The sequence below is a fragment of the Nerophis lumbriciformis genome, linkage group LG07, assembly GCF_033978685.3.
Source record: "Nerophis lumbriciformis linkage group LG07, RoL_Nlum_v2.1, whole genome shotgun sequence".
NCBI lineage: Eukaryota > Metazoa > Chordata > Actinopteri > Syngnathiformes > Syngnathidae > Nerophis > Nerophis lumbriciformis.
Window position 1 is genome coordinate 38770001 of NC_084554.2, and position 16317 is coordinate 38786317.

General features: G+C 38.5%; 1 protein-coding gene across 3 annotated transcripts in view; it reads right to left on the bottom strand.

Moving 5' to 3' along the window:
- apbb1ip (amyloid beta (A4) precursor protein-binding, family B, member 1 interacting protein) overlaps nucleotides 1–16317 on the bottom strand; it is a 45070-nt gene that overhangs the window by 15410 nt on the left and 13343 nt on the right. For all 3 annotated transcript variants that reach the window (XM_061965166.2, XM_061965165.2, XM_061965164.1), the window contains 5 exons: nucleotides 10332–10391; nucleotides 9844–9931; nucleotides 7811–8061; nucleotides 4250–4327; nucleotides 3950–4109 (listed from right to left, as the gene is read on the bottom strand). In XM_061965166.2, the coding sequence (XP_061821150.1) occupies nucleotides 3950–4109; nucleotides 4250–4327; nucleotides 7811–8061; nucleotides 9844–9931; nucleotides 10332–10391 (637 nt within the window). The remainder of the gene's footprint in view (nucleotides 1–3949; nucleotides 4110–4249; nucleotides 4328–7810; nucleotides 8062–9843; nucleotides 9932–10331; nucleotides 10392–16317) is intronic.

Below are 16317 nucleotides of genomic sequence, written 5' to 3' on the forward strand. Positions count from 1 at the left end.
TTGAGGCAGCGCTTTTCTTGCTTTATGACCTTACAAGACCTCCTGTATCCCGTTTTTTAAAATGATTATAATTTGCAAAAAAATGGTAACATATTGAACGTACGTAATTAGTTTTTAAAGGGGAACATTATCACAATTTCAGAAGGGTTAAAACCATTAAAAATCAGTTCCCAGTGGCTTATTTTATTTTTCGAAGTTTTTTTCAAAATTTTACCCATCACGCAATATCCCTAAAAAAAGCTTCAAAGTGCCTGATTTTAACCATCGTTATATACACCCGTCCATGTTCCTGTGACGTCACACAGTGATGCCAATACAAACAAACATGGCGGATAGAACAGCAAGATATAGCGACATTAGCTCGGATTCAGACTCGGATTTCAGCGGCTTAAGCGATTCAACAGATTACGCATGTATTGAAACGGATGGTTGTAGTGTGGAGGCAGGTAGCGAAAACGAAATTGAAGAAGAAACTGAAGCTATTGAGCCATATCAGTTTGAACCGTATGCAAGCGAAACCGACGAAAACTACACGACAGCCAGCGACACGGGAGAAAGCGAGGATGAATTCGGCGATCGCCTTCTAACCAACGATTGGTATGTGTTTGTTTGGCATTAAAGGAAACTAACAACTATGAACTAGGTTTACAGCATATGAAATACATTTGGCAACAACATGCACTTTGAGAGTGCAGACAGCCCAGTTTTCACCAATTAATATATTCTGTAGACATACCCTCATCCTCTCTCTTTTCCTGAAAGCTGATCTGTCCAGTCCAGTTGGAAATGCATCTGCTTTGAGTGTCGCAGGATATCCACACATTCTTGCCATCTCTGTCATAGCATAGCTTTCGTCGGTAAAGTGTGCGGAACAAACGTCCAATTTCTTGCCACTTTCGCATCTTTGAGCCACTGGTGCAACTTGAATCCGTATCTGTTCGTGTTGTTACACCCTCCGACAACACACCGACGAGGCATGATGTCTCCAAGGTACGGAAAACAGTCGAAAAAACGGAAAATAACAGAGCTGATTTGACTCGGTGTTTGTAATGTGTTTGAGAAAATGGCGGATTGCTTCCCGATTTGACGTCACGTTGTGACGTCATCGCTCCGAGAGCGAATAATAGAAAGGCGTTTAATTCGCCAAAATTCACCCATTTAGAGTTTGGAAATCGGTTAAAAAAATATATGGTCTTTTTTCTGCAACATCAAGGTATACAGGTAAAAGCCAGTAAATTAGAATATTTTGAAAAACTTGATTTATTTCAGTAATTGCATTCAAAAGGTGTAACTTGTACATTATATTTATTCATTGCACACAGACTGATGCATTCAAATGTTTATTTCATTTAATTTTGATGATTTGAAGTGGCAACAAATGAAAATCCAAAATTCCGTGTGTCACAAAATTAGAATATTACTTAAGGCTAATACAAAAAAGGGATTTTTAGAAATGTTGGCCAACTGAAAAGTATGAAAATGAAAAATATGAGCATGTACAATACTCAATACTTGGTTGGAGCTCCTTTTGCCTCAATTACTGCGTTAATGCGGCGTGGCATGGAGTCGATGAGTTTCTGGCACTGCTCAGGTGTTATGAGAGCCCAGGTTGCTCTGATAGTGGCCTTCAACTCTTCTGCGTTTTTGGGTCTGGCATTCTGCATCTTCCTTTTCACAATACCCCACAGATTTTCTATGGGGCTAAGGTCAGGGGAGTTGGCGGGCCAATTTAGAGCAGAAATACCATGGTCCGTAAACCAGGCACGGGTAGATTTTGCGCTGTGTGCAGGCGCCAAGTCCTGTTGGAACTTGAAATCTCCATCTCCATAGAGCAGGTCAGCAGCAGGAAGCATGAAGTGCTCTAAAACTTGCTGGTAGACGGCTGCGTTGACCCTGGATCTCAGGAAACAGAGTGGACCGACACCAGTTGGACTGCTGCTGAGTGGTCCAAAGTCATGTTTTCTGACGAAAGCAAATTTTGCATTTCCTTTGGAAATCGAGGTCCCAGAGTCTGGAGGAAGACAGGAGAGGCACAGGATCCACGTTGCCTGAAGTCTAGTGTAAAGTTTCCACCATCAGTGATGGTTTGGGGTGCCATGTCATCTGCTGGTGTCGGTCCACTCTGTTTCCTGAGATCCAGGGTCAACGCAGCCGTCTACCAGCAAGTTTTAGAGCACTTCATGCTTCCTGCTGCTGACCTGCTCTATGGAGATGGAGATTTCAAGTTCCAACAGGACTTGGCGCCTGCACACAGCGCAAAATCTACCCGTGCCTGGTTTACGGACCATGGTATTTCTGTTCTAAATTGGCCCGCCAACTCCCCTGACCTTAGCCCCATAGAAAATCTGTGGGGTATTGTGAAAAGGAAGATGCAGAATGCCAGACCCAAAAACGCAGAAGAGTTGAAGGCCACTATCAGAGCAACCTGGGCTCTCATAACACCTGAGCAGTGCCAGAAACTCATCGACTCCATGCCACGCCGCATTAACGCAGTAATTGAGGCAAAAGGAGCTCCAACCAAGTATTGAGTATTGTACATGCTCATATTTTTCATTTTCATACTTTTCAGTTGGCCAACATTTCTAAAAATCCCTTTTTTGTATTAGCCTTAAGTAATATTCTAATTTTGTGACACACGGAATTTTGGATTTTCATTTGTTGCCACTTCAAATCATCAAAATTAAATGAAATAAACATTTGAATGCATCAGTCTGTGTGCAATGAATAAATATAATGTACAAGTTACACCTTTTGAATGCAATTACTGAAATAAATCAAGTTTTTCAAAATATTCTAATTTACTGGCTTTTACCTGTATATTGACGCTTACATAGGTCTGGTGATAATGTTCCCCTTTAAGCAAAGTTTAAAGGAAAAATATCCCTTAAATCGGCCAATTTGCTCCTTTTTATATTTACTTTGTAAAAAAATCTGGTCAATTGTGTAAATGAATTTTGATCAATAGCAAACGATCGAAATTAGAAAAAAAAATTGTGGGTGAAAGCTCAATCTAGTGGTACGCAGGAACACTACAGATTTTATGACGACCAACCTGCGAGTACAAGCCACATGTTAGAAGCTGAATGGTAAAGGAGCAAAAACATTAGTCAACTAAACATTTGCTGTAATGATGTACTCCTGCTTCACCAGCAGAATATAGGATGACTTCAAGAGTATTCTTAGCAAATATTACTGACACCTTATGTATGAAGTTATATTGAATTTAACCTTCGCTACATTTACTTCCCAGTCATCACGTTGTTATGGGAAGTGCTCAAATAGATGGCTGCGGTAAATTTAGCGCAGTGGGAGAACTGAGATCATTTGTCTCTTCCCACTGACTGTGTGAGTTACCAAATGTAAGACGTCAAGATGGCCGCCGCTGATTCTACTGCTTGTGTGCTGTGTTTAAAAACTCACCGGAGAGAGATACACAAAACTCTACAGGATATTTTCAAATGTGAAATACCCCTTAAAAGTAAGATTTTGTTTTTCGGACATGTACCTCAGGACTGGCTGAAAAGAGATAAACACTTAATGAATATCCTACTAGTGGCCTGTAAAAAGACTATTACCAGGAAAGGGTTATCACAGGAGAGCCCAACTTTGGAGCTATGGATTGAAATCACAATGGACATTTATAAAATGGTGAAGATAACAGCATTTAATAATTACAAATTGGAGAAATTCACTTCATACTGGGAAAACTGGGTCAATTATGTCACGCCACATAGGCCTGATTTTATTTTCTCATATTAGTGATTGCACTGTGTAAAAAAGATCACTCCCTATATGTTCATAGTTTTGTTCTCTATTTATTTATTATCTGTTCATATTATTTATTTGATTTATTTATTATTATCTCCTTTTGGTTAGTTTTTATTTCAGTTTTTTTTTCTGATGCTGGATATCAATAAAAAACAAATTATAAAAATAAGTAAAAACTCACCGAGTTGCAGCTCCGGGTTGGTCTCACACAAGCTCCAGTCCACGTTACAGTCGCAGTGTGTCTTCTCAAAGAGGTTGTCCAGGACCTCGCGGACGCTCTGCCTCTCGTCCACCATCAGCGTCTTGGAGCTGCCGTCGTTCATGCGCACCTTCACCACCAGCTGTGGCAGTAAAAGACACTTTGTTACTTGGCCGTAAAAAGTAGGTCGTGATAATTTTAGTTCATTGTAAAGTTAGCAGGTGGTGACGGAGGCAAGGAAAACTCACTAACGAATGAAACTATGTCAAAGTGTCTGCTCACCTTTTTGACTTTAGCTTCTTTTAGCTTCTCAAGAGCCATCTTGATTTTGTCTGCTTTTACCTGGGCCTCAATTTCCTCCTTGGGGCAACAAACAAAAAGTAAAGTGGAGGATCCCTTATGATGCAACAATACATTTTTAACAAAGTTCTAATATGAATGTGTCTCCCTAGAGACTCTTTAAGCACCAAATCTATCATCTTCCTCACTTGTTTGCTACACATTTGAGAGAAGGACAGAGACAATCTTTCATCAGGCTTCACTGCACATCTCAAAAGAAAGCCTGGATTTCAGCTACAGACGTAGACGTTTCATTATTTTGATTTTTTTCAGGGAATATGCTAATCTAGTTCTGTGCCCGTTAAAAACGTGAGTGTAATGTTAGCACTATAGCGCACATACCTATGCTAGTGTTGCTTGAGTTTGAGTCCTTCTATCCCACTCTTTAATGTTAATGTTGTATGGGATTTGACATCTATTTCATTGGACGAGAGCAGAGTTACAGCTTTGTAAAAGCATTTTTAAAAAGGCTTTTCTTTTAGATCTTACAATATTAGTTTCAATAATTATCAGTTTGCTACAAATGTGGGAGCTAAATGCTTGATTATCTCGATTTTCTTCAGCGAATAGGCTAACCGGAACTTAAAATGTGAGTGTTTTGTTAGCACTTTAGCGCACATAGCTATGCGACTACTGTTGCTAATGTTTGAGTCCTTCTGTCCCACTCTTGATGTTATGTTGTTGTAAGTGATGTATGACAGAGGTAGGAATCTCTGGGCAACTCACAGTTCAACTCACTTGTGATTAAGGGGTTATACAAATACATTGTGATTGATTGATTGTTTCTATTTCCAATTTTAGGGGTGACGATTCGATTCAGAATCGATTCAACACGATATTTGTCATATTTTTATAGAAGTTTACAAAGAAATTGAGAAAACATACAAATACAATACTAAAAAAAGGAAAACCAAAGATTAATAGAAGCAACAATATCAATGATAACAATAATATCATAATAAATAATAAATATTAATAATTATAATAATAATAAAAAATAAAAACAATTATTCAAAAAAACTTTTTAATTTGATTCTTGAAAATTGTGAATCGATTTGGAATCGGAATTTTTAAAATTTTTATGAGCACTCAGAGTATCTAATGTGTTCTTAGGTCGGGCAGTGTACAGCAGAACCTCGATTTACGAGCCCCACCATTTGCAAGCTTTTCGATTGAGCCAAATTTGCCTGTGTGTGTGTACCATGTCTCTGTGTATGAACGCTTCATTTAATAATTTATTTTGTGTCGCGCCTGCAGACAAAAAGCAGGGCTACAGAATTATTGCGGAGGCCTTCACGTCACTTTCTGCCCACTACACTACGAGTCACAATCTCAGCGCTTCAGTGTGTGCCCTTATTCTGTGTTTTTTTTTTACTTTTGACAAGTTTTGTCCATTTTCGAACTCAATATGTGTCCCAAAAATACAACAAACTAGTGTGAAAAGGACAATGGAATTGCTATGGAGTTAAAAAAAAATATACTATTTGCATGAAGTAGATTAATGGCGCTCACAAGTATGGAAGAATTGACGGAGCAGGCTTTGTACCACAGCAAGTTTTAATTGTGATGAGACCGGACTTTTCTGGAAAAAATGCCAGAGCAGACTTATTGCACAGCGGAGGAAAATACACTACCTCTCATTCAGAAGTGTGTCTTACAAGCCCTCCACCTCCACCCTCTTCCTTCTCCCTCTGTCTGTTGCTTTCTCTTCGGTTCCTCTGCCAATGTGTGTTTTTTTTTTTTTACTTTTTTAAATGTGATAAGTTGATTGGCAACACTAAATTGACCTTAGTGTGTGAATGTGAGTGTGAATGTTGTCTGTCTATCTGTGTTGGCCCTGCAATGAGGTGGCGACTTGTCCAGGGTGTACCCCGCCTTCCGCCCGAGTGCAGCTGGGATAGGCTGCAGCACCCCTTGTTACCCCGTGAGGAACAAGCGGTAGAAAATTGATGTTCTTCTAGCCATAAGGTTGGTTAAAGTTAAGGATTTTTGTGATGTCTGACCATCAATCCGTGTGTGTGTGTGTTGGCAGAGCAAACAGGACAGTTCAGAATGTTATGGCTTGGTAAAGGGGCTGTTTGCTATATTTGGATGCCTAGAGGGCGCCAACTTTTCTATGTATTTTACGCAGTACAGGTTTTCCCCTAGATTGTCAAGATACCTGTGGCAGTGGGGGCATTGTGGAGGGGTGGTCACCATGACATCAGAGTAATTTGCAGTGATGATGTACTTAAAAATAAAAAATAAAAAAGCTTAACAAATGTAAACATACATTTAAAAACAAATCTGTTTTTAATATTAAACATTATTTTTATATCGCTTTGCAATATTTTCAATTGTTGCTGCTTATTGTACAATGTACTTTTTCAAGTGTTTAGGGACTTTTTTTTTTATTAAAAAGGACACTTACTTCGCGCTGCTGCTCCAGTTGGGCTTTCTCTCCTTAAAAGCCGCCACGGTCCTCTTAATATTTGCACATTTTTGCACATATCTGGGCTACATTAAAGTTACATCGACATCTCAGACATGCTAACTACGCGCCATACAATCGCGTGCGTCTTGTTTACATCTAGTTTCGGCAACACTGTTTTCTGGTGTTCAAACTCTTTTTTTGGTGGCAGAGGCTTCGGTGCATCACGAGACAGTAGTGCGCAAATAGGCTATGTATATTCATTCATACTGTAACAATCAGCCGATTGTTACATTGTTACAGGTGGTAATGTTTTATGTTTGTGTGGTTTTGATTTGTTGTTAATTTTTCCCATTATCACAAACACAATGTCCGTGCCTTAAAGCGGATTGGCAGAAAATGAGGACGCGTTGTTTGTCTGGAGAAGCACGGAGACAAGTGTTTGCACGGAAGCTAAAACCTGTTGGAATTGTGCCATTTGTTCGCATGAGATCGGCAACAAAAGTTAAAAATAGCGTCAGACTTTGTGTGATTTCTTCTAGAGGCTACAATAACTACATTATTTTAATATGTTTTCACGTAAAAAAAACCTTTTATTTTCAAGGTGTGGTGGCCATGACATTGCCATGGCGGTGCGCATCATTCAGTTACATTAAGGGGAAACCCTGCGATATATCCTGCCCTCTCAGACGTAATGGCGCACGTACGTAACACAGGCACACGCATTAGGTGTTGCTAGCTAATAATGGCAATTTGGATAGTTAGCACTAGCTGTCATTGAATGTACAGTATATTCTATCATAATAACATGACTGCAAATTGTTTGTTGCTTCTCTCTGTCCTAGCATCGTGATGCCCCCTCCAAAAAAAAAAGCAGAAATGAATACGCGATTGCAACTGTTTTTCCATCTGATCGCACTCTCTGAAAGACTCATCACCGTCTTGTTGTGATTTCACTTCCTCTTTAGGCTTCACGTGTTCTGCGGTTTGGACTTTTAATAGCACATAAAAATACACTTAGATGTCTCCTCCAGTCAATGCAGATGAACTTTATGAAGCTCTTTCTGGGTTGAAAACATTTAGAAGGAACTCACCATAGAAGGTTTAGCAGATTGAGGAGGCGGTAAAGGTGAGGAGGTGGAGGAGGTCGGTGTGCTGACGTTGCTGCTCATGGAACTGATGGAGGACGGCGGGCGGGTGCCCAAGTCCTTAGGCGGGGGCTCCGGCGACGGTGCCTTCAGACCCTCGATTTCTGCTGCCAGTTTCTCCTCGGTGGCGTTAAGGTCGGCCACCAGGTCGGCCATGAGGGCGTCCAGGTCGTTGTCCTCCAGCTCATTGAGGGACTCTAGTTTGGAAACAGGACACATGTGCATTGATTGTAAAGGAGTTGGGCTGATACGACAAACACTGAAGTTCTAGCGGTAAACACGACCGTGTGACCTCACTGATTCCTTACTCGCTGCTTGCTTCACAGCCACAGGCTGACGCTGAGTAATTAGACCTGGTGCACAGACTTTAATCTTTGTCGGAACTCACGCTTTGAACAACTGCCAAACCAGTCTGTGCTCTGAGCTGAACCGCAATCCATTTGTGTCTGCAAGGCACAAACTACCCTCAAGTACCTCAGAGGGATCATTACCGGATTTCACCGTTTGAAAGCAATTTGGTTTTCCCAGAGGATAATACTGCAGAAGTGGATGTACTTTAGAGTGGTCAGCGTACAGCAGTATGTACTGAAAATGTGTCAACGCACAGGCATCTGGCAACACAAGTTAGTAACAGGATTGTAACAATAAACGGTATTAATGGAAACCGCAGTAAAACTCCCGACGGTTGGTTAGTATTGCCATTTTAAATTAAAATGATCAAAAAAACGTGATACTGCACTTTGATAAACTTACTGACCTGGCGCCAGCTCGCTAGCTTAAATGCTAACATGAAAACAAGAGATATTAACGTATTTCCCAATTAAGAAACGACAACTCATATAAACACATTTCTGTCTGAGGAAATAAGATATTCAATTGAGCACATTGAACCTACAAGCTGTGCTCTCTGTGATCGTTCTATATTTAGAGGAATACAGGACGGAGGTGTTTTTACAGTACGTTCAAGGACCGCTAAACATAGGACTCCACAACGCCTGCCAGAAATAATAAATAACAATAATAGATTTTATTTTTATGCATTTTTAATTTAAGTAAATCTTAAAGTGCTACTGTACCAACCAATATTTAAAATTATTAAAACTTAGCCATTAAAAGAGATAAAATACTAAGACTAAAACAGTGGAGCATAAAAAACACAAAACATGCAAAGTAGTAGGTTGTCTCACAGTATGTCTATTTCTTATAGTTATTTAAAAAAAAAACTTGCTGAAAAGATTTCAGTGCAAGTACTTTTTGAGTGCATTCAACAATACCGCAATAATAATGTTGACCGTGATAATTTAGGTCACGATAACTGGGATGACATTTTCATATCATTACAGCCGTAGTGGGTACCATGATCATTGTGCCAACAGTCGAGCACGGTGGTGGTATTATCATGGTCGAGGCCGCAGGAGTGCTGCCGATTCCGGGGCGTGATACGGTTCATTGAAAGCAACATGTACTGTGACCTTTTGAAGCATGTCAATTTTCCAACATGATAAGGAGTTCAAACACACCTCCAAGATTATTAAGTACCTAACATCCAGCAACTCCGCCAGTGATGTCATCATGGAAGATTCCATTAACAACACTAAATAGTCACACTTTGGACATATTTTGGATATGTTCACTATGAGATGTATTCACTTGTGGTGACAACCATTCACACAATAATGTCTGTGTGTTGACCACTGGTAAAGTTATACTAAATAAAACACATCTTCCCAGTGCTGGCAGCCCTCATGCAGCCCTCATGCAGCCCCAGATTAAAACAGTGTGTTGACCCATCTTCAGAGGATAGAATACTGAATGTATGTGGCTAAACTAGCTCTACACTGACTACTCTAAAGTAAATATACTCCTATTGTATTATCCCGTAAGACGAAACAAACAAAAATGCTTGCTGACATGTGAGCGGTGTCATAATGAGAGTGTAGTTTGACTGAAAATGTTATCAATAACAAATATGGCGTCACCGTTAAGGTCCGTGAAGCTGATGGAGAGGTTGACTTCCTGGTAAGCGTTTGGCAAGGGGGCAGGTGGGGCTGCTTCCTGTTCAAGACTCTGCAAGGAGAAGAGAAGTAGTCTCAAGAAAGTCATTTACAAGAAGTGTGTGCGTAGGTGTGGGTGTGCTAATCAGCAACACATTGCGAGCGCGCTGAAATGTAGAAAAGTGCTGTCAGAGCACGCTTGCATGTGTTTCCATGTATGGCGCTAAGCAGGGCTCCTGTGTGCCGCATTAAATGGACGGATGGATGAAGGCCTCCTGTGAGATGGTGATGATTTCCAGCGGACATCAAAGTGCTCTTTTAAACCCGGGGGTGTAAAGTCTTATCTGGAGCTACCATTTGACCCTCACTACCTCTACACTTGTTATTTATGCTGCAACGGTATAGCGTGTTTTGAATCCGAGGAGATTATATCATGTATTAGCACAGCGTCTTAACATCAACTTTGACCTCACCTGAGTCAGGAGGTCCATCTCCCCCAGCAGGTCACTGAACATGGCATCAATGTCGTCCATCTGTTTAACCAAGCAAGAAAAATACACAAAGTATGGAGTTATATATCATAGTGTATCATTTAGGTTAGTGTTGCTGCAGGGATGGAGTTGTCACTAACCAGACGTGTGACAACTAGTGCTAGTATTATTATAATACAGTATCATTATTTATCCTTTATTGTTTTTATTTCACACCTGCAAGATACAGTGAGTAAGGTGGCCATGTCAATGTAATTTATAAACTATGTGTATTTAAATACATTTGAATTAGTGGAATTTCAGGAAGAATATAAAAAAAACTATTAAAATATATTTTTAAAGTCTAACCAACCAAAAATTCCTCAACCCACCTGTTGAACCTCTGTGGACCATAACGCATATTTCACCAAATCATGCTTTAAAAATCATTTTTCAATATTGTAATATTGATACAAATGAAAAAGACTCGGGAAAGCAATTTTAAAATATGACATATCACACATCACAGGGTTAAAGGTAGACGTGACGCTACAGCTGGTTTCTTTTTATAACCTGCAGGCTTGTTTTTCTTTACCATCTCACTCGTCTTCTCCGTGCAGGCTTGTTTTGTCTTGTTGAATGAAAGACTGCAATTTCATAGCAGAATGTTTAAGTCACAACTTTTTCCAAATTGAAGAATGTGGGGGCTACTTTGATACATTTTGTACATTAAATATACTAAAAACTATACAATTAATATAAGCTAAACTATCTGAACAAAACATCCACATCTTAACTTTGTTTATACACTATGTAGCAACACAAATAGTGTAATATGTAACCTAACCATGTGTATGTTTTGGTGTTTCAATTTTCTTTTCATAAAGAGATATCAAAAAACAACGGGTTTATTTGAATTTCGTTTCAAAATACAAAAAAGAAAATTGAAAAAATAAGCGTTTTTCTTTTTTGGTTTTGAAAAGAAAATGAATGTCTACAGTAAACAAAAAGGGAAAAACAGACAAAAATGAATGGTTTTTCATAGTCTGACGCTGGAAGTCTTTATTTTCAAAGTAAAAGTGTGAATACTACGATACCTGTGTGTCTGACTAAAATGTCTTTGGAGCCCTACACAGAACTTTTTTTAGACATGGCACAACAAGGTCTGATGTCTGTATATACGGATATTCATATGCACATTTAATGTGAAAGTGGAGGCAAAAAAGGATTTGATCGCGCATCATAGTACAGATTTTCTTACAGGACAGTCCGTGATCCTGTCCTTAGAATCGTTACTTCTGGTTCCGGTGTCGGTCAGTCAATGTTGGTCCGCTTTCCAGTTTCAGTTTGTGATGATATGTTTGTAGATATTTCTGTAGAATTCTTGGAACTTAGTGCCATGTCTTAAGTTTTTTTTTTTTTACATGTTGGCCAGCGTCACAGGCACACGGTATACCGCAGTAATCATCTCCGCTTTTTAAACACAATCAGGATTCCTCCAAAGACGCTCCCCATTCATAACAACATAAGACCGTCACAGACATTACTGAATACAGGGACCACATGGTGGTCTTCTACTCTTCTTGGACTTTTATAAAAGGCTTGACTCACTGGAACATGACTTCCTTTTTCTAATGCTGGAACACACTGGATTTACTATTAAGTTCCGGGAGATAATTAGAGGACTTTATGATAATATTAATAGTTGTGCCTTACTACTCTCAGGGACGACCAAGTTTCCTAATCAAAGATGTCTGTTATCACCATATTTGAACCTGCTGGCCCGGCCCTTGGAGGAATCCTGATTGTGTTTAAAAAAGCGGAGATAATTACTACCGTACCGTGTGCCTGTAATGCTGGCTAACATGTAAAGAAAATATTTTAGACATGGCACAAAGTTCCAAGACTTCTACAGAAATATCTACAAACATAACAGAAACTGAAACTGAAAAGAAGATCAAAATTGGTGTTTTACAAGTAGCGATTTTAAAGACAGGACCGCGGACTGTCCTGTAAGAAAAGCTGTGCTATGATGAGCAATCGAATACCTTTTTGCCTCCACGTTAGTATTATATGTGCATATAGATATCTGTATATGAGGATGTCAGATCTCATTGTGCCATTTTCTTAAGTTTCTTAAGTATTTTCTGTGTAGGGCTCCAAAGACGCAAAACACAATAACAAGTTATTTTATCCAAGTATTCATTGTTAAGAGTGATTGGTGATTCTTTGATTACATTTTTAGGTTCTAAATCATGTTAAGTGTTTACAGTGGTGAAATTATTTTTACACTTGTGTGAATGCTTAGTTTAATAAGTTAAAGGTTTTTATCAAGATTTACTATGGCCTGTGGGAAAATTGTCTCAAAATTAGATTTTTTAAATCCTTTAATCAAAAAGCGCAATTTAAAAATGTATATATAATATCTATTATATATGTATTATTATTTATAATTATTCTTTATTATATATATATATATATATACACATACATACATATATATATATATTATGTATATGTATATTTAAAAACAAACATTTTATATCATTATAATTACTGTTATTATTTTTTAGTATATATTATTTATAACATATATGAATAAAATACATTTATAAATATTAATATATGAAATTTATATAAAATGTATATTTACAGTAATTATAAATACAGTAAATATTTTTGAATATACAAATATAAATATTTTTTCCCCAACAAAAATTACCTTATTTCAAAGCAATAAAAGCTAAGACCATTTGTAGAAAATCCTACTAAACTGTGAGTAACACAGTTGCATTACGTAATGTAAAGTTTTCGTTGCAGTCACCACTTTAACACCAACCACTTTTACACCAACGCTTCTTGGCCTCGGGAGAGGAAGTGGTAGATTTCTTCTCAATTTGCAATGTTGAAATTTGAAAGGAAATGATAACATCAGCACGGCAGTCTGCTTAAAAACTTCCATTGTCATGTGAGTCACACTATACGAAATTGTGTCAAGAACAGCGAAAGGAGGGTAAAATGTGTGAAGGTAACACCCAGGCAGTCAAATGACAGTTTTTCGGGGGGGGGGGGGAGATACCTATGTATGATATTTGACTATGCCTTTTAAAGTGAAAGGTTTACAAACATAACCAAACATTTCTTCCTGCATGTAAAATGTGAATCATTGTTGCTTAATCAGGACCACAAACATTCATATTTATGCATCATCGTGCAGATTGACTTTTTACAATCGTTTGCACAACCATCTGTATTTCACAGCCCAGGAATATGTGGCGTGTTAGCTTTTCTACAATACCAAAAGTTCATGCATTCAGAAAACTAACCACTTCTGCTATTTCTTTCTTTAAAAGAGCACTCGGGCCACTTCATGATAACATTTACATCATACACATGTGAAACTATTTATGGATGAAAATGGAAAGCAGGCAGCACATACCTGCTGAAAATATCTATACTGAAGCCAACATTGACATATACAGGTAAAAGCCAGTAAATTAGAATATTTTGAAAAACTTGATTTATTTCAGTAATTGCATTCAAAAGGTGTAACTTGTACATTATATTTATTCATTGCACACAGACTGATGCATTCAAATGTTTATTTCATTTAATTTTGATGATTTGAAGTGGCAACAAATGAAAATCCAAAATTCCGTGTGTCACAAAATTAGAATATTACTTAAGGCTAATACAAAAAAGGGATTTTTAGAAATGTTGGCCAACTGAAAAGTATGAAAATGAAAAATATGAGCATGTACAATACTCAATACTTGGTTGGAGCTCCTTTTGCCTCAATTACTGCGTTAATGCGGCGTGGCATGGAGTCTATGAGTTTCTGGCACTGCTCAGGTGTTATGAGAGCCCAGGTTGCTCTGATAGTGGCCTTCAACTCTTCTGCGTTTTTGGGTCTGGCATTCTGCATCTTCCTTTTCACAATACCCCACAGATTTTCTATGGGGCTAAGGTCAGGGGAGTTGGCGGGCCAATTTAGAACAGAAATACCATGGTCCGTAAACCAGGCACGGGTAGATTTTGCGCTGTGTGCAGGCGCCAAGTCCTGTTGGAACTTGAAATCTCCATCTCCATAGAGCAGGTCAGCAGCAGGAAGCATGAAGTGCTCTAAAACTTGCTGGTAGACGGCTGCGTTGACCCTGGATCTCAGGAAACAGAGTGGACCGACACCAGCAGATGACATGGCACCCCAAACCATCACTGATGGTGGAAACTTTACACTAGACTTCAGGCAACGTGGATCCTGTGCCTCTCCTGTCTTCCTCCAGACTCTGGGACCTCGATTTCCAAAGGAAATGCAAAATTTGCTTTCGTCAGAAAACATGACTTTGGACCACTCAGCAGCAGTCCAGCTGGTGTCGGTCCACTCTGTTTCCTGAGATCCAGGGTCAACGCAGCCGTCTACCAGCAAGTTTTAGAGCACTTCATGCTTCCTGTTGCTGACCTGCTCTATGGAGATGGAGATTTCAAGTTCCAACAGGACTTGGCGCCTGCACACAGCGCAAAATCTACCCGTGCCTGGTTTACGGACCATGGTATTTCTGTTCTAAATTGGCCCGCCAACTCCCCTGACCTTAGCCCCATAGAAAATCTGTGGGGTATTGTGAAAAGGAAGATGCAGAATGCCAGACCCAAAAACGCAGAAGAGTTGAAGGCCACTATCAGAGCAACCTGGGCTCTCATAACACCTGAGCAGTGCCAGAAACTCATCGACTCCATGCCACGCCGCATTAACGCAGTAATTGAGGCAAAAGGAGCTCCAACCAAGTATTGAGTATTGTACATGCTCATATTTTTCATTTTCATACTTTTCAGTTGGCCAACATTTCTAAAAATCCCTTTTTTGTATTAGCCTTACACAATATTCTAATTCTGTGACACACGGAATTTTGGATTTTCATTTGTTGCCACTTCAAATCATCAAAATTAAATGAAATAAACATTTGAATGCATCAGTCTGTGTGCAATGAATAAATATAATGTACAAGTTACACCTTTTGAATGCAATTACTGAAATAAATCAAGTTTTTCAAAATATTCTAATTTACTGGCTTTTACCTGTATTATAGCACATAGAACAGCATAGCCCAGAGCATACCTTTGAGTGGTGCACAACATTTTTTGATTCTTATTCATCCCGATTCTAAATCAATTCATAATTTTCCCAAAAATTATCTAATATTTTAAATGGGTTTTTTCATAGAAATTTAAAAAAATACGTTTTTAAGCCATCTCCACGCAACCAGAAGGAGTTTTTCTAACCTTTAACCTGTTTTGAAAAGGTTTCATTATAATTACTATCCCAAATAAAACATAGCGAGAATCGGTTTGAATCGAAACATTACCCCAAGAATCGGAATCAGATCGAATCATTAGGTCCCCAAAGATTCACACCCCTACTTAGCTTAGGGTGAATATATTCTTTTAATTGTTCAGAATTTTTTTTAAATTTGTGGTATAAAACAATGATATAAATAATGTCTCTTTGATGTTAGAAAATTGGCCTGTAAGAAAATAATGACGTTCTTTCCAAGTATTATGGGACAAATTAACTAAAAATGTGAAATAATATGATTACTATATTAGCAGGTCCAACTTCAATAAAAAATAGCCCTCAGATAGTATTTTTACGCTTTCTAACAAAACCAGGACAGGATATAAAAATAGGATATGTCCTAAGAGAAGAGTGCATTTGGTCACACTAGCATAGCCTAGCACAGTGATTCTTAAACTGTGGTACCAATAGTGGTACACAAGCTCCATCAAGTGGTATGCCAAATAAGAACTAAAAGGTAAATATTCAAACACAGTGTTACTGTTCAAACTGTGTGTAATTGTACAGTCCCCAAAATATTAAATATACTTGTTAAATAAAACCTCTGTTTTGTTTTAAATGAATATTCAGGCCTACTATGCTACTGTATTTTAATGTTGGTCATTATGGTGGTACTTGGAGAGCCAAGTGTTTCCTGAT